This window comes from Nannospalax galili, unplaced genomic scaffold, assembly GCF_000622305.1.
Source record: "Nannospalax galili isolate Female #2095 unplaced genomic scaffold, S.galili_v1.0 scaffold217, whole genome shotgun sequence".
NCBI lineage: Eukaryota > Metazoa > Chordata > Mammalia > Rodentia > Spalacidae > Nannospalax > Nannospalax galili.
The window spans coordinates 1,431,715-1,454,597 of NW_008340643.1; the positions used below are offsets into that span (position 1 = coordinate 1,431,715).

The following is a 22,883-nucleotide window of genomic DNA, read 5'->3' on the forward strand; positions in this document are numbered from 1 at the left end:
CCTGAATACAGCTAGCACATTGCTACTACAATTAATCTGGCAGAATAAAGCAAGTTCACAAAGCAATATATGCTGAGATTTTCCAATGCAACTGTTTAGCAAAACACAGAATGTGCATTTGGTACAGAGGGGCAAGGAGTCTTCCCTTGATCTTTAATTTATTTGCCTCTTAAAATCCACAGCATATTAGGCTTTTCAGAATGTAAGGCACACATGCTAAAGAGCTCGTATAGAGGCTGGGAAGATAGAAGAGGCAAAATGGAACAAAATATAAGCACTGGCACCCCCCCCCCTTAAGGAACCATAGAATCCAACAAGTGTTTGTTAAATGAGCCACTACCATATGCTCAACACCGTAAGGCATGTGGAGATGACAAAACACACTCTTGATCTGCTTTAAATCCAGTAAAGGAGTCCGGGGGTGGGTGCATCCCAAGTGGCACAGCATGGGGCCTGGCACCAGGCTAAACATGGGGTGTCAGGCATTTGGAGGAGAGAGCAATCCCGAGGTAAGGGAAGGCTTCCAGAGGAGGGTGTGCTGACTGGGCACAGAAATCAGGGTGCATCAGCAAGTGCATGAGAAGTGGCTAGGGGAAGAGCAGTGAGCACCAGCACCAACATGGGAGAACCTAAAATAGCAGTTTCCAAGGTGAAGGCTCTGCCATCACCAGCAGTAGCGGTACCTGGGAGCTTATTAGAAATGGAAACTCCGGAACTCAAGAGCTGGCTCAGTGGTTAAGAGCACTGGCTGCTCTTGCAGAAGACCTAAGTGGTTCGATTCCCAGCACCCACATGGTGGGTAACAACCCTCTGCAACTCCAGTTCCAGGAGCTCCAACACCTTCTTCTGACCTCCACAGGCATTGTACAACACAGCTACACTTAAGCATATGAAGGCAATAAACTCATGCACATAAAATAAAAATAATAAATAAAATATATATTTTTTAAAAAGTAACACAAACTCTAGGGCTGAGGATTCAGTTAGTAGAGAACTTGCCTAGCAGTCACAAAGTCCGGGGCTTGTTTCCCAGCACCACACAATTCAGGCATGGTGGCACATGTCTGTGAGCCTGTGACCCCAGCACTAGGAAGGTGTAGGAAGGAGGATTAGAAGTCCAAGGTCCTTCTCAAAGTGAAAGCAAGTTTAAGGATCGTCTAGCCTACATGACACCCTTTCTCAAAATAAATAAATAAAAACAAATTCCCAGATCTAGCTCATATTTACTGACTCCTACTGAGTCAGAAACTTTGGGGATGGAGCCCACCAATCTGCTTTGGATAGATATCCACATGATTCTGGGACCTGCTTAAGTCTGAGAGCCACTGAGTAAGAGCAGGAAAAGCCCTCCCTTCCTGGTCTGAGCAGGAACATGGGGCTTTTCCTCCATCCCCTCACTATCTGCAAAGCAGTGCTCACAGGGTGAGCAAGGTCAAGGGGCTGCCACCTTCTCCCAGGCTGCTCAGATGACACAGTGTTAAGAATTTATGCTTCCCATTGACTTCTGTGCACAGCCCTCCAGTGCATCTGCCTTGGAGGCCTGTCTTCCTAACTCACAAGTGGATATGAGACCTGATGCTGAGAAGAACTACAGAGAGGCAGAGGGTGAACTGACCTCTAGGGGGCCTGGGAGCTCAGCATAGATGGCATGCTTCCCCCCAGCTTGCAAAGCTGCACCTATCTTGTAACCACAGGGTTAGGGGTAACTCTTGAAACAAGGAGGTGGTGGGAATTCTACTTCTCTTTTGATTAGATCATCATGAAAAGCAGCAGGATCAACTTTGGAGTGCTATTGAGTGCTATTTATTGAAATATGTGTAGCCCCTGAAGACAAACAGGATTTGGCAGCATGTGGCCTTGGCTGTCCTTTTGCTAGCTATGAAGTGAAGGGTGACCTTTCCTGCCCCACATCTTCTCTCTGTTTTGATAGCTCAGAATCTCTTTAGAAGCACTTAAGTTTACATAACCTTTTTCTTCTGATATGCTAGCTCTTGGGCTGAGCGCACCAATGATGTGGTTGTTGCTCAAGTTCTTGGAGCTGTTAAGTGGCCTCACTGAACACGAAGAGCCCTTTATTATCTGTCAAAAGAACAGGGTATGATACATAGGGACCTGACCAGCACAGCAGGGGCCATGGTCACATTCATGTCCCCAAGGGCTATTTCACAGAAGCAGTGGCTGGATGCGACCTTGGTAAAAGACCCAGAGAATGATAAGTGAACTAGCTGCTACTCACATGGGCTCATCCACGGCTCTGTGCTTGGCTGGGCAGACAGGCTCCTACACACAGGCATGTGAATAGCCAACACTGTTGGTTGTTTCCTGTCTCTCAATCATCTACACCATTTAGTGTCTCCATATTTGGTCAGTGTGTGTGTGTGTGTGTGTGTGTGTGTGTGTGTGTGTGTGTGTGTGTGTTGGGTTGTTTGTTAGTTGCTTGCATGAGCCAGGGCAGGGGTTATTTGGTGTGTGTGTGTGTGTGTGTGTGTGTGTGTGTGTGTGTGTGTGTGTGTGTGTGTGTGTTGGGTTGTTTGTTGTTCTTATTGTTATTATAAGCAAATGGGCTATGTTACCACATAGCTGAATACCGAGGACATTGTGCAAATTGAAAAAAGCCAGGCATAAAAAGACACATAGACTTAGATTCTACTTACATGAGGTACCTAGGGGTCAAAATCATAGAGACAGGAAGCAGAATGGTGGTTGCCAGGTCTGTAAGGAGGCAGCAATGGTGAGTTGCTGTTGAATGGCTAGAGGTACAGGTTTACAAGATGAAAAGAGCTCTGGAAATGGTTTACAATGATGTCAATGTACTTAATGCCATTGAATGGAGCACTTAAAATGGTTAAGATGATAAATTGTATGTTATGTGTACAATACCACATTTTGAATTTTTACAAAATCCAAATGAATACTTGTCTTACTGTGATTTACATAGCACAATAGGTGACAATATAATGCTGTTGATTTATAGTGTGTGCTCCATATTTGGGGATTATGTAGGTGAATTCCATTATCATTCTCAATTTAAAGATGGTGAACGTTAGGTCAAAGAGACAACAACTTGCCAAGGCTCACACCTCTCCTATGAGGTGGGCTGAGATGCAAGCCTAGAGGACTGCCTGATTTTAACACAAGAGCTCAGAAGCCTCACACAACTCCCACTATGCAAACTTAGCCTAAAGGAACAAAATCTCAGTGTGTTGACAGGGACAGATGAAGACCTCAAGGCCACTGACTTGCTCTGGCAAATTATAGCGACATGTATTTATGCATGCATACAATGGTAGAAAGTTCTAGCTAAGAACATATGGCAAGAATTCAATTGTTTCTTGCTCTGTAGTAGGTATCTTGGTTCTGGAATGTATACTACCAACTCTGACTTCACATTACTAATACATGTGCCAGCCACTGTAGAAACTGTCATGTTGCTAGGACTATTTTTGAGGGTCTTAGAGCTCAGAGATATGTATCCCAGGAATATCTCTGTCCTGCTAGCTCCTGGGTTCCACAACAAGCTCTGTAATGAATAAGAGAGGGAGCCTAGGGTGTAGCATGAGGACCCACAAAATAGCTAGATGGTAAAAAGACATAGCTATAAGCGAGCTGTGCAAATCCAAGGCCAGCATCTGGGGGATGAAGGAGAGTATAACATCTGTATCTCCAATCTGCAAGACAGTTGACCTTGCTCTTAACAAAGCCCAGGAAAATGCTCTGCACATGAGCAGGGTTCACAAGATGCATGCCCAATTTTTATCTACTAATCCCTAAACCCACACTGTGCTCCCCAACATCTTGCACCCCTTCTGCCCTGGACAGAAGTGGGTAGCTGGCATCTTTTTAGAGGTCAGAAAAGGGAGGTCTGGCTCCCACTTCTCCCCACTCTCTCCCTGTGTTCATCCCATGTCTGCCAGCCTTGGTGAGAGCTCAGCAGTACCTGGTGTGTGTCAGTGGGCCCACTGGTCGCTCTGGTCTTCTTGGGGGTAGTGCGCCAGGTCTGTTGAGAGAATTGGTCTTGGGTGGCCGAGGCTTTTTTGGTGGGATGGCAGGAACAGAGGGCTTCTGTAAATCCAGTTTTGGCTCTCTCTCTGGTCTTTCTTTAAGTCATTGTTTAAGGAAGCAAACATGAAGAAAACAGATAGATCTCATGTAAGGGAGAGCATGTAGATGCAAACTGCTTATTCCCCTCTATGAAAATAAAACTCATGGATGTCATTTCTGAAGGGGATGCTGGTAGCAACAGAACACCATGTATTTCTTGTCAAGCTAGAAACAGCCACAGTTCCCTGTTCCCTTCTTTCTGTTCGTTTGCTAGTGCTGGTTCTTCTGCCCTTTTGGCCACTGACCCTCTAGGCAAACTCCTACTTCAAAGCCTTGCTGAAATGTGCCAGTGTCATGTTCCCTCCTGACAGCTGGAACCATCCTCACAGTTGGTTTTTCACCTTCCTTAGCCGAGCATTAGAGGAAGCTTTTTATAAACAGGCTCCACGTGGACACTTTCTGGGTGTGTGTTCAGCACCTGGCTGTCAGTCTCTAAGGGCAGGGCCCATGTCTGTGCATCTCCCTAAAAGCCTGTGTAGTGCTGGTATATAGTTGATGCTTAATTGATGGTTGATGGGTTTAATAAATGGCTCAAAGGATCTATCTGCCTGCTGGGTCTAAGGAAGGAACAGGCCTGACACCTCTCAGGCTAGCCTCTGAAAGGGGCATTAGTCAAGAAAATGGGAGCTACGCAGGGAAAAACTTGAACTTGTTCAGGAGTCTCTGCACAGTTTGAACTTGGAAGACAAAGTGGGGCTTCTCAGATTTTGGATCCCAAGGTTTTTAGAGTCAGAGCTATTAGGATAAAGTTGACAATAAAGTAGTTAAATTGGGCACTGTTCAGCAACTTCCATTTTCTGTTCCCAACAAGCTCTGCCTTGTGCATGGTGTAAAAAGCATGCAAGCATGCATCCACAACCTACTAAAATACTGAACTTCAGAGACAGTGGCCCATTGGAGCACATATGGGATCTCTGTACTTCCTTGTACAGTGCCCCTCAGAACGCCTTTTATTGGCAAGTACAGATGTGTAGTTTGGGGACTGAGACCCATTGGCAACTACTTTGGGCATCCCCTCAGGTATTATGCAGGTATAACCATGTTTCTACAGGAAAATATGCTCCAACAAGGAATGCTGGGAACTCACTTTCTGGCACATTAGAGCCAGAGAAGGAGAGGCTCTGCTGAAATGCTGTGCAACAGGACCAGGGTGAGAGCAGGAATGCCAGCAGCTTGCAGGATGAAATGAGGCAGGATCTGGTGACCTTGCAGGGATGCCAAGCCTCAGAGCAGGGTCAGTTTCCTGACAGTCCTATTGCTTCTGATCAGGGTCTCTGCCTCCCTGACTCACTCTGGCATATGACAAGGACTCGGGTGAGGGGAAGAGTGAGGGATGTGTGGCTATTTGGCCAGCCGAGAAGAGTGGCTGCCCACATATCAGCCTACAAGTTAGTCAGCATGGACCAGGGGGAGGAAGTGTCCTCATCACAGAGCCTGGCTAGGATGCAGACACTAGTCATATGTCGTCTATAAAGACTAAATGCTATCCCCATCCTAATTTCACAACACTTTTAGCAAAGAGCTGTTGGTAAGGCATACAACTGAATGACATTTTTTCCCATTCATCGTTGATACAGACTTGGCCCTCACAATGAAGTTCTATGACTCAAATTTTACCTGCTCACTGCAAAAGAAAGAAGTATAGATGCTTAATTGGTTGCAATGTTGGCAAAACTTTCAGTAGGCTGATGGGAAATATTAAATTCTACAGCAAAATTTCATGAGGCCACCAAGGAGCACCTCAAATAATTATATCCATCAATTCAGCATTTCTCTTATGACTTTGAAATAACTGCTTTTTAAAATGGAATTTGCTTGGTTTCCTGTTCTTAATAATAACCTAGCACTTTTTTTTCCATAAAAACATGTGATCGATCACATCTTGGGTACCTAGTAAAATGTGTCTTTCCACAGCATGCAGATTTCATCAGGACAGATACTCAGAGAAGTGGGAAGTAAACACATTTATAAATCTGACTGTGTGAGATGTTTTAAGCCATATCCCTGCCAATGGCATTTTTGACCACTCTCTGGAGCCTCTGAGACTGAGCTATCTTTCCCAGTATGACCATGACACCTTCCTCCCCTCCAATATTCTTGACCAAGGACATGTGTCTGCAATGCTATTAGCCAGAGTCGAGGGTCCTGCAGTGACCAAGGAAGAAGGCTTTCATTGGTCTGGATGGGAACTTCAACAAGCCAAGAATACCCATCAATAGTGCATGAGCTTCTAAGGCATTGGGCACAGGGGAGGGGCTGGATGGAAAGCGTCAGATATATTCAAGGTCCTCAGTGAGCTTAAAGTCCACAAAGATGTTGGGAAGCAATGAAAACAAACCTATAATCACCATATTCCAAAGCAAATTCTGTGGGCGATTGGGTCTGTGCTGTGACAGATAGTTCTTAATAATAACCTAGCACTTTTTAAACCTTGCTGTTCTAGAAGAATTTATTTCATACCTCTCTCTTCTGTTCTGTTTGGAAGTGTTTCTGGTCTTTCAGGAGGCATCTTTTTCATTTCATGTTTTCTCTCTGTGGTACCTAAAAAGGAAACGCTAATAGTGATCAGAAAATGTTCTCTGTATTCATTTGGTTGATGCATCAGCATTTAAACATTCGGCAGGCACAGCAAAGGCAACTGATTATTTTTTTCCTGAGCTGTATGCTTGTGTTATCTGGATGATAAGAGTTGCTCAGAAACAGAGCAGAAGTCATTTCTAGCCTACATCATGAAATCAGTTTGCACAGCAGGTTTAATGCTGTGTATCTATAATTCCAGCACTTGGGAGACAGAAGCAGGAGGATCACCACAAGTTCTAGGCCAGCCAGGGCTGTATAGTAAATCTGACTGAAAAAACCCCACTAAGGTTTGCTTGTCTATACACATTTAATTAATAAAAATGACATTAATCTTCACCTGGTTTTCTTGGGCCTAAAAGGTCACAGGGTATCATGAAATAGGCATGTGAAATGTGTTGAAATAATTTACTCATCATAATGTACAAATAAGGGGTCACAGGATAGTATGTTTTACAAATAAAAGAGGTTTCACAAGGACCTGGGCTTCTTCTTACAGTAGAATAAAAATAGGATGTAGAATTTTTGGATAGACCTCAGATTATGAGGTGAAGTCTGTATACCGTTGGCAGGGATGGAGCCAGCAAACCTTTCAAATGCTTTCACCAGGGACTGAAGTAATACCATGCCATTTCCAAGGCTAAGTCATACAAAGCCACATAGCTTACACTTTGTTGGCACACTGGACCCCACTCTAAGAGGTCAACTACCCTGGAGAAGCCATGCATAGACACTGAGGCCTGCAACCCCAGTGAAGCCTAGTATCCCAGGTCCTCGAGCCACAGAGAGTGAGACATGTGTTTGAAGCAGCTGTCTTTGAGGTAGATGCTCCAGCCTCAGCTAGTTCAGCTGCCACCACCCCAGACCTGATGGAATAGAAACTAACCATTCTGGTCATGCTCTGCTCACATGCTTGACCCACAGAATCTGTGAATCTATGAAGATTGCTATTTTGTGCCACTAAATTTGGAGTGGTGGTTTGTAATGCAGCAAACAGTATCTGGAACATAATTTTAAGTTGAGGAATATGCAGATATGTTACAGCGGTTTCCCCTACAGCCTTTCACTCTGCGTCTGAATTCCCCAAGTATTACATATTTCCAATACGTCGCCTTATATTTCATCTTTAATCACACAGCCTGCCATGGCTCCATCACCTCAGGTCCTCATCAGTGCCACTGCCTCAGGCATATAAGAGCACTCAGAAACAGCTAAAGCACAAATCAATCAAAAGTATTTTTTTACTTATAGACTTGGATGAGTGTTTTGATTCTCTTCACATGGCCAGCCCCATAGATGTGTGTTAGGTATTAAAATATGAATTAGGAGATCTCAGAGGTCCAAAGAATTTTTAAAATTCTACTGGACTCATAATTCATCTGACTCCTTTTAATGATTCACTACAAATTAAACACTGTATCTGATTTATATCTACTACATAGCTGGAAAATTGATGAGAAGGGAAAAAAGAATATTTCCTCATTACAAAGAAAGTCCTAAGATTCTTCAGGATAAATGAACAATAGCAATAGTCTAAGAAAGAAGAAATGTTATCTTGCTTTGCCCAGCAGAAATTCATCACAAATGCTCATAAAATTATTTTGAAAAGAATCTGTCTACCATGCTACTATGTAGTCTCATTTCCAAAGACAGAGAAGAATAGACAATTCTACTATTTTCAAGAATGCTATCCTAGAGATTTTATTCTAGGATGCCTGGACTTTGAACTGCTTGGTTCACTGCCTTGGGCTCTCACTGGTTACCAAGGCCCTCTAGGGGAAAGGGTCTTCGGAGAAAAGCACATAAATAGCTTGCTTTAATCTTGGCACAATAAAATATTTTTATAGCCAGAACCACTAGGTGGCAAAATAAAACTGCTCAATGGGGGTAGAGTAGGAGATATAATTAACACCCAAATTCAGGGCTTAAGCTCTGTAATTCTCAATTATCCTCAAATAAATGGGAGAAAAAATTGGGGGTTCAAATGATTTTTCCTCCAAACTGGTGGTCCCCCAAAATCTTAGAAAAATGACTTCTTAAAGTCAGACTGGAATGCACCATGAGTTTCAGGCCAGCTAGGAAGGCCTAGATTGAGATCATATCTCATAAACAAACAAACAAACAAAATCACTTCTTAATCTATTTATGAAAAATCCAAATAGGAAATGTACATTTATTCATACTTTAAGTGTTATAGATATGTCACAACTGTGGATATATAGAGTTAAACACACCCTTAATTTTGTTTTAGCTATTTCTTCTTCAGTATACATATTAGAACATATATTCAACTGTACAAAATAATGGGTTCCACTGTGACATTTTCATACATGTGTATCATGTATTTTGATCAATTCATATCCTCTATTCTCCCTTCTTATCCCCTCCCCCATTTAGTTGTTGCTTTTTTAAAAAGCCATTTAAATAGTCTTCCATAAAGGAATTTCTCTCCATAATTAACTGTGACTGTTATAAAGATGAGTTCTATTGGGAAATATGAATCATCATCTTTATGTATGAGATCCACTGTGCAACGAGTTACTGAATGTCTAATGACATCAATTCTTCCAATACTATTCAACTTTTATATCTAAACTACACAGACAGAGTGAGCTGGAATATTTTCAAGATTAGAGAAGAATCAGGAGGAAAAGTATTTCTGGCTAGAAAAACATCTTTTTTGTTGGGGGAAGTGAAGTAAGTGCACATTTTGGTTAACCGCATGGGACAGGCATTGAAAAGCTAGCAATGCTGCACATGTACAATGACGCTACCCCATGGGAAACAATCTTCCCTAAGCTGACCCTCAGGAAGATTGACAATGTCAGGTTCTTTGCACCTCAAAAGCAGTTTGGTAAAAAACAAAACCAAACTGATTCATTTTAAAGTACTTTCTACTATCCTCTTCAGGAACCCAATTTCTGCATGGCAACAGAGACATTTTAATGATATGAACTCTTTTGTTTCTAGGAAAAACAGCAGTATATTTAAAACCTGCCTGCTGAGACCAAATCATAACTCCAAATTTTGCAATCTGTGGTATTTGAATCCAGGAATATTGAGCTTTAACAGAGAAAATTTGAATATATGCATAAGAACGATAAACACTTAGATGAAACTGAGATGTACATTACCTGCCCCTTGTTTGATGACAGGAGCGGATGGAGGTGGTGGTTTCTTGGGTCTCTGAAAAATTAATCAGAATTGTACAACATGAGACTGCTGGCAAGCTGTCCTATCACAGAAGGACCACAAACATTGTTTTCTATATGCAGTGTGGGCAATTCAGAGAGCCTCTCAAAAGAAAAAATTGAGCAATTCTCTCTCCAGGGACATCAGCTTTCTCTTGGCACCTCTAAAAAAACACTAAAATAAATTCAATCAAAACAAAACAGATAGACAAATGAAACACCATTTTCCTCTTTCTAAATTTATAACAGCCTTCTGAAAAAGCTTAGCTCAGCAAAAAATCATCTAAAACCAGCAAGCACAATGGTACTCCTACACTGAAACCACATTTGCAATTAAGATTTAATCTGCTGAATAACCAAGCCATTCGACAAGAGTCACAGTGAAGACTCAAAATCGGATTTGCTGTGGACATGAGACCTTCAACTAAATGTAGGCCAAGGGGCAACTGTAGCCAGGCAGGTTCTATCCTTTCTGTCTCTTTCTTTAAAAAAAAATATTTTTTTATTTATGTACATGTGTGTATTGCCTGCGTGTATCTAAGTGCACTGGTGTTGTGCAATGCCCACAAGTTAGGAGAGGACATCAGATTCTCTGGAAATGGAGTTACAGACAACAGTTAGCAGCCATATGGGTGCCAGGATTCAAACCCTGATCTTCTGCAAGAACGGTCAGCACTCTTAACTGCTGAACCATCTCTCCAGCCCCATCTGTCTCTTTCTATACTGAGGATGGCAGGTCATTTGTGAGGTCCCCCACAGATCAGTTGTACTCTATCACAAGTGATAAACTGGAATGGAGGTAGGGTTTTTTTGTTTGTTTTGGTTTGGTTTGGGTTTTTGAATTGGCCACCATTTCTTTTTCTCCTATATGATGGCACTCTGTAGGTGCTGAAAGCAGCAATGTAATCAATAACATTCATTCCTGAACTGGTTTCAGAGATCCAGGCATTTCTTTGTCACACAGGACTGACTCTAGAAGGGAGAGGGCAGAGCTGAACTGGATAAATGATTCAGTAGTCAGAGAGTCAGAGAACATAATCAGAGCACCACCTAGGACAGTCATGCAAACGGCAAGAGGGAAGGACAAAGGGTAAACCACCCAATGTCACATCATTAAGGAAGGATGGTAATGGAGAGGGTTGGAATATATGATTCTTCTCCCTACTTCTTACCTTCCCTGGGTACCATACACGTGTGATTTTAAGAAAATGTCAATGAATATCTTCTCCTTTCTGAAAATGTACTACTGTGACATTACCACAGGGACCAGGGAAGGCAGAGGCCCAGCCCCTGCTCTGACTCACCCTTGTTTGATGCAGCACTGAACTGCAGGAAGAAACAACTTCAAGTAAAATCCAGAGAATGCTAGATCCACAGGGTACTTTGAGGGCATCATAGCATGTAGGCTCTAGAGTCAATAACTTTTCTGCATTGTTCTTTACTGGCTGGTGATTTCACCAATTTCGTTGTTTGTTTTTTTTTTTTAAGGCTATGGTGAGCAAAAAGTAAGGTTCCTAAATCTGATGGTCATTACAAATCTGTATTAGCCATCGACACTGGGCAAGCAACCTCATCTAGCTGGTTTTTCTCATCTATAAGTGGCAAATACTATTATCTCCCTCTTAGGAGGAGGTGCTTTCACAAGAAGAGATAGCAGTCTCTGACTTGTATAATTCTTGTAGCAATTCCATGAGGAATTTCCCATTCTGCTGTTGAAATAATTGCTGCTTTGAGTGGAAGTTGTTTCCTAAGGTCAACAAGGAACTTAAATGAGGCAAGTTATTAAATGGGTAGAGGGGACTGGGAGTAAAGCCCAGGTCTGTTTGACCTACAGCACGCTCATAACCACTGTGAAGGTCTATTCTGCTGGAGAACACCCACAAGACAGACCATTAGTCAGTAATAATAGTGCACACATGGAATTCATAAAAGCATGGGCAACTGTACTATGCTCAAGTTGGAAGAAGAAAATGGTTATCAAATTGCATCTATGGTATGAGCTTAACAATTACAGAAAGCACAAAGACTGGAAAGAAATACATTTAAAGTAGTGATCTCTGACCAGTAGGATTCTGAGTAAGTACACACTCGTGTGTGTGCATATGTGTGTGTGTTTCTTCCTTAATGTTTTTCTGTACTGTATTTATGAATACAGAAAAACTTTATTATGTAAAAGAGAGCTCCTTTAAGGGTCACCTCCCCCAGCATATAGGCCCTGAACTGAGTGGGTGTGTTCTTGGCTTGGGGTCTTTCTATTACTCTGTTCCTTTTGTCAGTCTGTTCAAGCTCTCCACTAACTCCTTCCTTTTTCTTCCTTCTTGGATGCAAACCAGACTGAGGACAGATGTGAGTTTACCTAAGGAAGTTCCTTGCCAATTAACCTTCCTTTACCTCAGGGTCAGAGTTATTTCTTATTCATGAAATGGCCAACACCCTGTGGCCTAATTCTTCCCATAATTCCCATCCCTCAATGGCATTCTCACTCCTTGCTGATTTGAAATATTCCCATTTTAAAATTATTTTACATTTTTATTTATTTTGTGCATACACCTGTGTGTACATGTGTGCCACATTATGTGTGTGGCAGTTAGAGGACAACTTTTTTGTCTTCTCCTACCATGTGGGTCCTAGAGATTAAACTCAGGTTGTCAGGCTTGGTGGCAAAAACCTTTACCTGCTGAGTCATCTCACCAGCACTCGTTTGACACCTCCTATAAGCAATTTCACATAAGCCTTACTGGAAGCTGTTACCCCAGAGACCTTGCCTCAAGCCACATGACTCAAATCTTAATTTTAAAAAAAAAGTCAATTACAAACCATCGTATTTTTCTGGGATTACTGGGCAAGGCTAAAAAAAAGAACAGCCAGGCATGGTGGCACACTCCTTTAATCCCAGCACTCAGGAGGCAGAGGCAGATGGATCTCTGTGAGATAGAGACCAGCCTGGTCTACTGGTCTACATAGCAAGTTCCAGGCCAACTGGAGCTAGGAGACTGTGTCTTGTCATGGAGCAAACAAATGAAATGTGACAAGCAGAGCAAGGGTGGGGAAGGGAAGGGAAGGGAAGGGAAGTGGCTAACAGACAAAGAGGAACAGCTGGATAGGAGGACTAAAATACCTCTTGCTGTCATACAGTACCAAAGGATAGCTATTTCCTAGGAAGGAAGGAAGGAAGGAAGGAAGGAAGGAAGGAAGGAAGGAGAAAGGAAAGGAAGGAAGGAAGGAAGGAAGGAAGGAAGGAAGGAAGGAAGGAAGGAAACACAGACTATGTGAGAAGTGGTCACAGCAAGTACATGTATGAGCATGACAAAGGACAAGGCATTGAGGTATGGGGTTGGGATGGGAACCATGGCTGCAGCGGACTTAATTAGGACACACTTTTAAAGGAAAGGGACAGTTTGTGAGCTGTCTGCTCTACATCTACCACACTGGATCAGCACTTGCCAGCAGAGAAGGTTTACAGATGCTCTTTTACTTATTCTCTTGACTGACTTCACCTTCTCTGGTTCCACCAAATTGAATAGCCATCATGCCTCCTCACATTCCCAAACAAGGCCTTTTTTGTTGTTTATTTTTGAGACAGGTTTCCCTGTGAGATCTCTGTGAGATCCACCAGCCTCTGCCTCCCGAGTGCTGGAATTAAAGGAGTGCACCACCATGCCTAGACAAGATGTCTTTTAAGGTAATTCTAAATAAAACATTAGGGCCAGGATCCATATAGCTCTAGACCACCTACTGAAAGATTAATGAGGTATTGCATTTGGGCCTATTTATTCAGTTATTTGAATTTTTATTTTAAATTATGTGTGTGGGGGGGGATACATGCATGTGAGTCCAGTGCCCTTGGAAGCCAGAAGAGGACATTGATTCCTTGGAGCTGGAATTATAGGTGTGAGCAACATGATGTCAGTGCTCAGAAATGAACTTCAGTCCTCTGCAAGAGCAGAACCTGCTCTTAATTGCTGAGCCCTCTCTCCAGCCCATATATTTTTATTTTATTTTGGAGTTTTTTTCTTTTTTTTCTTGTGTTTTTGAAACAGGGTCTCCCAGTAACCTCAGTTGGCCTGGAACTCATTGTGTAGATCAAGTTGGCACCTCAATCTCACAGAGTTCTGACTGCTTCTGCTTTCCCAGTGGAGTGCTGGGATTAAAGGAATGCGCCACCATTCCCAACATGGTTTTTTTTTGATGCAATAAAAAGAAAAGGGCAGTGAGAAATGAAAAGGTACAGCAACAAATATCTAGCGAAACACAGTAATAAAAATAAAACTATAGGATTTGATGATTCTCAAAGAAGAAAACAAGAACAGATCATTGAGTTGATTTTCCTCAAAATGTTCAACTGTGGCTGGATAAAGGAAATTGGGCTGAGAATCTGCCAGGTTAAGCAGAAGGTCAAGTATTATTTGTGGAGTTTAACAGCCACATGATACTAACTCCTGTAGGTGCATTAGCAGAGAGATCCTTCAACTCAGGCAATGATTTGAAGTCCTGAATTTTGAGAGGCAATTCTTTCATTTAGTCTCTTAGCCCTCCCTTCATGGTGAAAGCAAAATTGTCTACCTCTGAACTCAGGTGGCTTTAGTCTGCTTGATTTCCAGGTAAGAGCTAAAAATAAAGCAGAGGATGTCAGGGACACAAGTTATCAGAGAAGTCTCCTTCTTAACTAGATGAGGCCCAAAGGGGCTATAATAATGACTTGGAAACACAGAGGGCCTAGAACTCTCACCTCTCAAAGTCCAGAAAATGGGATTCAATTTTTTTAAAACCAACAAGAAAATAGGAATACCTTCCCCAACTCAAACATCAACTAGCCAACATTTTTCTGATTTACAGGAGTCAAATACCTTCTGTGGCCATGTGTGTCCAGCTCTGTCTCTATGTGGAATTGCTCACTCATATGAAGACACTAAATTGTCCTTCAAAGAACAGATTAGTTACATTTGATTTTTTAAATTTTTTTTAATTTTTTATGTGTATAAATGTTTTGCCTACAGGTATGTAAATGTACCCTTGTCGTGCAATGACAGAAGAGGGTGTCAGATTCCCCTGGAACTGGAGTTATGGACGGCTGTTAGCCACCATGCAGGAGCTGGGATTCAAACCTGAGACTTCTGCAAAAGCAGCCAGTGTTCTTAACCTCTGAGCTATCTCTTCAGCCTCTATGTTTGAATTTTTACCATTACACTACCAGGAAAGAAAACATCTGAATGTTCTGGAATAGAGATGGAAGAAAGGCAAACTGCTTCCTGCTGAAGGTGTTCAGAACTGATTCAGTCCTTTGTTTGAAAAGATTTGCCTGTCTCAAGCAAAACAGTTTATCAGCCAACTCAACTGCTCTGCCTGGAAGGAATTAACATCTTTGGCTTTCACCTTGTGAGCCAGTTCAGAGCCTTCAGAGCTCTGGGCCCTGAGATAAGCTTTGTTAAAAATAACCAGAGGGCAGACCCTTATGATGGGTACATATAATGAGATGTGTTGGTCCGTTTGATACTGTTTTGATAGAATATCTAAATCTAAGTAGTTCATAAAGAAAAAATTGCTTTATTTGGGCTGACCATTTTGGAAGTCCAAGGACATGCTGTTAGCATCTGATTGGTTTATAGTAAGGTCTTTGTACTGTGTCAACTCAAGAAAGTGGGAGGGGAAGCAGGCCCAGGCAAAAGGAGCATGTGTTCAAGAACGATCAAAGTAAGCTGCTAGGATTATAATCAACTTTCATGCAAAGGAATTGTCTCAAGAGAACCAACTAGGTCTCTTCAGGAATTCATTAGTCCACCCATAAAGCTGATGCCCCATGACCTAACTACTCCTTAAGACCCTAACCCTCTTAACACCACTACCCTGAGGAACAAACCCTAACATGCAGTTAGGTGGGGATAAGTCATATTGGAACTATAGTGTGGGGTAGAGTTTTGTTAGGTGAATAGGATAAGCAAATCTCAGCTTGATTTTCAGCAACTCTGGACCTAGGAAAAACTCTTTCAAGCATCTAGGTGAGTTCTTTGGAGGCTGGAGATGGAATACACATGGACTTTTCTGGACCAAGGTATCATTACCATTCTAGAAGCACATGGAAGGCTCTGCCTTGCCACCATCTCTGAAGGACTGACTACATCTTTGAAGCGTGTGGCAGGTGCTGTCTTCTGGACAATGATAGTATCTATAACTGCCCCTCTGTATCTTCCATAATCCAAGCAACTGCTTGCCATGTCACCTGCACAGGAGATCCTAGAAAACCATTATATAACTTGCTTTTGGAAGACTGTCTCGCTGGTTTCCCACCTCAGCCTCTAGCCTCATGGTCTGCATCTGTAGTCTCCCTTGTGGCTGGGCCCATCCAAACTGATGGCCTACTAGGCGGTCAGCAAGGCTCTGGAATACAGCTTCTCTCTAATGGCCTGTCTCAGCTCATCACTTTGACTCACTCCTTCATTCCATCCAGCACATCCTGTGAGTGATGGTTCAATGATATGCCCAGACCCAGCACACCCTGTGAGTGATGGTTCAATGATATGCCCAGACCCAGGTCCATTTGGAAGGACCTGGGTACCCTCTTGAGTGGGAAGAAGAATCGGACAGGAGCCCAGCTTCATGTGCCTTCCCTTTACCCCTTCTCTTCCTTTATATTAGTACAAGAGGGAGCAGGAGAAGAGGAGCAGAAAAGCAGGCACATTAAACACCACAAGACCAAAGGACAGGGAGAGTTCATCCACCAATTGTATTCCATGCACAGTGTTAGGCCTGCTGAAGGAGAAGCTTGGAATGCTGGCTCACAGAAGTTCAGATTGGGTAATGAAAGAGAAGCCCTGCAGATGAGCGCATGACAAATGAGAAGTTTGACTGGGAGAGTATAGGTTGTTAGTACTGCTGGGAAAGGGAGAAGTGATACTATCTCAATGGCCTGGGGGAAGCCCATTGAGGCTGTTTCAATAGGCCAAACCTGAGTGATTGAAACACCTTGAAAAGCCCTATTCCTTCATATGAGACTACACAGAAAACTAAATACACACAATAGCCATGTGGTAGATATGTTTTTCTAAAAGTGCTTATATAGAGGCACATATTTAATTCTTTTGTCATTTATTGGGTATCTTTAGAACTTAGAAGAAAATGTCAGGAGAACTCTGAGAGGTAATGGACATAAGTAGGAACCAAAAAAAATTGGCTAATAACAAATTTATAAATTAAGTTGTCAGAAGATGAGGCTTAAGGGCCTTCTAAGAACTTGGTAAAGAGAAAGTAGTCAGAATTAATGCTGTAAAACTCATACATGGTGGGATTAACTATCTTGGAAACTCTTTTTGTGTAAAAGTTTGGAACCTGCAAACCTGCTGAGTAATCTAGAATAATCTTATGAGGATGGAATGGACACATACAGAACCATAAATGAGAAAGTGGGAAATGAAACCATTCAAATCCCAATATATCTGGAGACTTGTATGATCTAGTCAGTTTTTTTAAAGATTTATTGTTATTTATTTGTATATGCGTGTCTGTGTAGAAGCACATGTTGGGGGGAGGGTGCATGCCTATGCATACACATGGAGGCCAGAAAAGGGCAATTAGGTATTGTCCTCCATCATTTTCCACCTACTCCTTTAAGGCAGGGTCCCTCATTTTCTTAACTAAACTGGAAGCAAGTAAGCCCCCGAGATCCTCCTATCTCCACCCAACTCAGACCTGGGGTTCAGGCATGTGAAGGATGGCTGGCTTAGCTTTGTTTTCAGAGGCAGGATTTCATGTATCCCAGTTTAACTGGCTTCAAACTCAGTATATAGCCAAGGACGACAATGAACTGATCCTCCTACCTCCACTTCCCGAGTGCTGGAGTTACAGGGTGTGCGCCACCAGGTTATGCAGTGCTGGGGATCTAACCTATGGCTTTGTACATGCTAGGCAAGCACTCTATCAACTGAGTTTCAATTCTTGTTTCTTGGTGAATATGGAGAAAAACAGAGCTGCTGAAGCCAAAAGTGCAGTGCTCTTGCAAGCATTATCTAGGCTTAGCTGAACTCAGCATATGGCTCCCCTGGCAAACCTTCTTCTTCCATGTGAAGAGGGCCTCATGCCATGCCTGCTAAGCTTTTTGTAAGAACTAACTCCTCTCACTTGGATTTTTTTTTTGCCCTCCCAGACATATCGGGCTTCTGGTAGAACCTGGATCCTAAAAAGTCAGGGAAATGGGGGAAGGGGAAGACCCTTGTCTTCTAGACTGGTTGACATCTCTTAAATTTTTGCTGTAATTAGTAAACTGACAAAGGTGAGGATGAATCACTACCATTTCAGAGGCATCTTCAGTGCAGGCGTCTTAGTCCCTGTGACTGAGAGGGAGATGCATTCACTAGGGAAATCCCTAGAGGAGTCTTAGCAGTGTCCATCTACGGCACAGTACCAACACCAAAGAGCCCATTCGGTGGACACATGCTAGAACAGCAGGGCTGCTTCTGGAGATTTGCCTGCTTCTCTTACAAGATGCACAGCCTGAGTTGTTCCTGAAACACTAGCCTTCAGAAATACTATCTTTCCAAAGACTTATTCTAATCTTTGACTTTTTCTAATAACATTGAAAAGCTGTTTTTTGCTATTTTTGAAATCAGCCCAAGTCCTGTTACACTTCAGAAAAAATGACAGTTCATGAACCTCACTTCAATTAGAGCTCTCAGAATTTTTAATCTTTCCATTCTGATGTTCAATTGCATTGTCAAGGCTCAAAATAAATATCCATGGAATCTAGGTTTCTTCATAAATAGCTTACATAATTGCTTTAAAATATGCACCAAGAGATCAAGGGGTGCTCTCCCACAACAACTTGAGGAAAAGCTCCAAAGTGTGTGTATATCCTAGAGAAAGAGTCTGCTGAATGTCCTCAGAAAGAAAAACTACCAGGGATTGCAAAAGCCCTGATGGTGACACTCCAAGTCCATGTCCTGGCAGAAAATACGCCAGCCTCATCAGCATGCCTGGGTGATGCCTGCTGAGTCAAGGGGCCTGTTGTTGAAGAAATGTCATTTGCCTCTGTCTACCCTGATCATCACAGATTGTCCTCTTCCTGGGTGAATGACTGCAACCCCAAATATTGGCAAGACAACAGACATCTGCTGAAACTGGTGTCAGAATATTTCAGACACCATCATCCACATGGCATTTTCATGGTAATGATTCGAATCTTTACATTGTCAATTCAGTGAATAGCAGTCCCATGCCCAGTCACATTGTCACCAACTCACCAGTGTTCTAGGTGCAGCCATAAAGGCATAGCAATGAATGTAAATCTGGTTGGCTGGTTTTACAGGCCAGTAGGAATAAAAAGGAATGTTATACTTTGAATTTTCTAAAACTTAAATGTCACATTAGACAATCACTTTTCAGCTGTAGGTACGACTTTATCTGACGGGTGTGTGACTATTGTTTCCCTAAAATTGGCTTTTCTGCTTCATAAGGATGAAATTAAACAGAGATAGTAGTTGCTTGTCTGGGGGTTGCAGAAATGTCCGTGGGGCTCTAAAAAGCATGCATGCTGCAATGAGCAAGCCACACCATGTCCCCTCAGGACCGACAACTTTGCTCTCTCATGCAGTGTTTCCCTTAATACTTAAGAGTTCTAGAAAAGTACACTGCAGTCTGTCTTGCCTGAGTGAATTTATGGCCCCAGTAAAATAAGATCAGGAATTTAAAGGCAGGAACCCACAACAAAGGCAACTAGGGGCTTTGCCCATTTGTTACAAAAAATGGTCTGGAGTTTATCTTAGTTTTCAAAATTAGGTTGCCTATCCCATAAAATGACAACTATGTGAAGTAATGCATATGTTAATTAGCTTGATTTCATAATTCTACAATGTATATACATAGTCATCTCTTTAGAATCTGTGGCAGGTTCATTCTTTGACCCCCTATGCATTCCAAAATCCAACGGTACTGTGCTTGTTCCTTATATATAATGGTATACTATCTGCACACAACCTAAGCTCATCTTGTGGTATACCATAAAATCATCTCTAGATTATTTTTAGGTCATACTACATTTTAGGGAATAAAATTTTAAAAGTATGTGCATGTTCATCACAGATGAATTTAAAAAAAAAAAAATTTCAGCCAGACATGGTGGCACACACCTTTAGTCCCAGCACTCGGGAGGCAGAGGCAGGTAGATCTCTGTAAGTTTGCAGCCAGCCTGGTCTACATAGTGAGTTCCAGGCCAGCTGGGGCTACAGGGAAACCCTGTCTCAAAAAGACAAAAAACAAATTCAGTTCATGGTTGGTTCAATTCACGGATATGGAACCTGTGGATACAGAAGGCAATCTGTACTTCAAAACATACATGATAAGTAGCTCCAATTTTATCTTTCAGCTTTAAAAAAATAGAGCAAATCACAAATCATACTGCCCCAGTCAAAACCAATAAGGCAACAAAAATGTAGCAGGATGGTGTGCTAGTTAACGCTCCTGGCCAGAGGAACAGGAGTCACAATAAAGGTTTTTCTAGAATCAAAGACTGAAAAGAAGGATGCCATGAACCAAAGGAAGCCTCCGTTCACTCAGGCCCACCGCACTGGGTTATCCTTTCAGAAAGGTTTGGCAGGTCTCTATGGCCTTGACCACCAGACTTGCTGCCCAACTCTGAGCCTGTAAGTGCATCAACTGGGTACGTGCTTCATTTCCATTCATCCATCGTGACAGTCAGCCCGGGAAAAGGATTCAGAAAATACTGAGTAAACGTCTCACCTGCTCTCTTGTTCTGTTTGGGTTTTTTCTTTTGTTTTGGTTTGATTTGGTTTTTTGTAAACTAATTTTACTTTATGAATAAATTTGTGATATTTGTAATGTTCTGTAATAATGTCTTTTAAAAAATTTTAAAAAATGAATGAATGAAAAAAATCAAACAATTGTTAGGAGTTGTCAGCCACCACGTGGGTGCTGGGAACCAGGTCCTCTATAAGAGCAGTCAGTGCTCTTTAACTGCTGAGCTGTCTCTCCAGCCCCACTGAGTATTTTTATTGTTGATGTTTATTTATTTCTGTTTTTTGAGACAGGGTCTCCCTGTTCTGTAACTTGCTATATAGACAGGCTGGCCTAGAACTCACAGAGATCCACCTGCCTCTGTTTCCTGCTGGGATTAAAGGCATGTACCACCACACTGAGCCCTACTGGGGGCCTTTTAATGGTATCTTTTTAATGACAATCCAGCAAACTCCTTAGCTGCATCTGGATTCCTAGGGAAGTTAACCAAGATTATCTAAATAATTATGTTGATTTGGTCACCTGGAGCAAAAAGAACCAAAGTTAATTTTGTTGTTGTTGATGATGATGTTGTTTTTAATTATTTCATTACAACAGCATTGACATATTCAATAACAATTTCCAGAGCTAAGATGCATCTCTTTCAAAATTGGCTGTAAATTTTTTAGGTTTACAGTTGAATTAATACAGTCATTAAAAATTAATACAGATATACAATATTGAACTCAGTATAAACCCTGTGAGACATAAAATTGAATGAGGTTTTAACCTTTAAAAAAGATCTCCATTTCATTTTAAAATATACTGTTTCATACGGAAAAACTCATTTTTAATGCAACTAATGCTTAGATGTGTGCACATGTGTCTCTAATCTCTATATATCTGATTATTACTAGTCACAGTTGGTTACTTTCTGAGATACTTGGCACCTGAGCATGGATATAAAGTCATCAGGTAGATTTCAATGGTAATGTTTTTCACATTTACTAATTAACATGAAACAAATTTTTATGCCTCTTCCTCAAATATAACTTTTTTATTGATTTTTTTGTGTGTATTTCATACAGAAAATCCTAAACAATCTTATTCATCTATATACCCACATCCCAAGTGGCACCCTCCCATAGCCCCCCTCCCCACTGGAGCCCATATACTCTGTCATCCCTGTTACTGTCCACTGTGTTGTCAGTGCCCCCAGCTATTCCCCAGTGCTTGTCCATCCGCTGAGCCTAGTCAGCCTATCTACAGTTCCTTATTTTAGGGAAGATCAGCTCTTCCTCATCTAGCAGCAAGCAGTTGCCAACATTCCTTTAGATAAGATTGGGGTCTGCTGTTCATTTTCCCAGTTCTATGCTGGGTTACTGTCTGGGAGTCTCTTGGACCACCCTGGCCAACAACTCAAAGGAAGGTATCTCCTGTCTGGCGTTGTTTCTTGTTATGTAGCCTTTAGTTATACACATTAATCTTTGGTTATACTTTATTTTGGTTGTTTAAGACCATGCAGTTGGCCCAGATAAACCAATTTATTTTTACTCTTAAGGTCACTGGAAGATCTGTTCCTCAGGGGTCACATGGGCTTGGGAGGAGCCCCTGGCTCCTTTCTTTTACCAGTTCCATCTATGTGAAGATAAGTCAAAGGTCCTCCTCAACCGTCGATGGCTTCACTTGGAAGCAAGGAGGAAATGTTTCCTCTGCGTTGACCCTCCTCTTTGTAGACTGAACACTGGTTCAAGTCCATCTGGTGGGGTCTCCATGGCCACCTTGATCAAGAGAACAGGTGACTCACCACAGTTACAGGATATTTTGAGAGATGCCCCACAGTCCCCTGGAACTTAGTTGAGCTTGGAGGGCAAGGAGCAAAAACTGTCCTTTAATTCCCTCTGACCAAATTAGTATAGGCCTCAAAGTATGGCTGTTAACCATCCAAGAAGGTTAGTTCCACCAGTCTGGTACTTTTAATTACCATGTGCTATGTAGATAAAGCTTGGGCAAAGACCAAAGGTTCTCAGATAAACCTTGACCTGACATATATTATGTTCACTGAGCTAGCTGTATGTATAATTTGTCAGTAGGTTTTTGGACTAATATGGTTTCCTCTGGGTTTTTTAAAACTTGTGAGGCATTATTTATCTCTTGCATTGTCTCACCCTTCCACCATGGTTTCCCCATTTAAAGTGCCCCCCATTTCCCCCATTTCTCCCTTAACAATACCCTTCTCCTATGGTCCCACCTCTCTTGAGCTCCTTCTTTCCCTTTATTTTCAAGGTTCCTTGT

General features: G+C 42.0%; 1 protein-coding gene across 6 annotated transcripts in view; it reads right to left on the reverse strand.

Annotated features, from left to right (window-relative positions):
- Sh3kbp1 (SH3 domain containing kinase binding protein 1) overlaps positions 1-22,883 on the reverse strand; it is a 390,661-nt gene that overhangs the window by 62,392 nt on the left and 305,386 nt on the right. For all 6 annotated transcript variants that reach the window (XM_029564790.1, XM_008835702.2, XM_008835705.2 and 3 more), the window contains 3 exons: positions 9,813-9,864; positions 6,562-6,642; positions 3,938-4,097 (listed from right to left, as the gene is read on the reverse strand). In XM_029564790.1, coding sequence (XP_029420650.1) covers positions 3,938-4,097; positions 6,562-6,642; positions 9,813-9,864 — 293 coding nt within the window. The remainder of the gene's footprint in view (positions 1-3,937; positions 4,098-6,561; positions 6,643-9,812; positions 9,865-22,883) is intronic.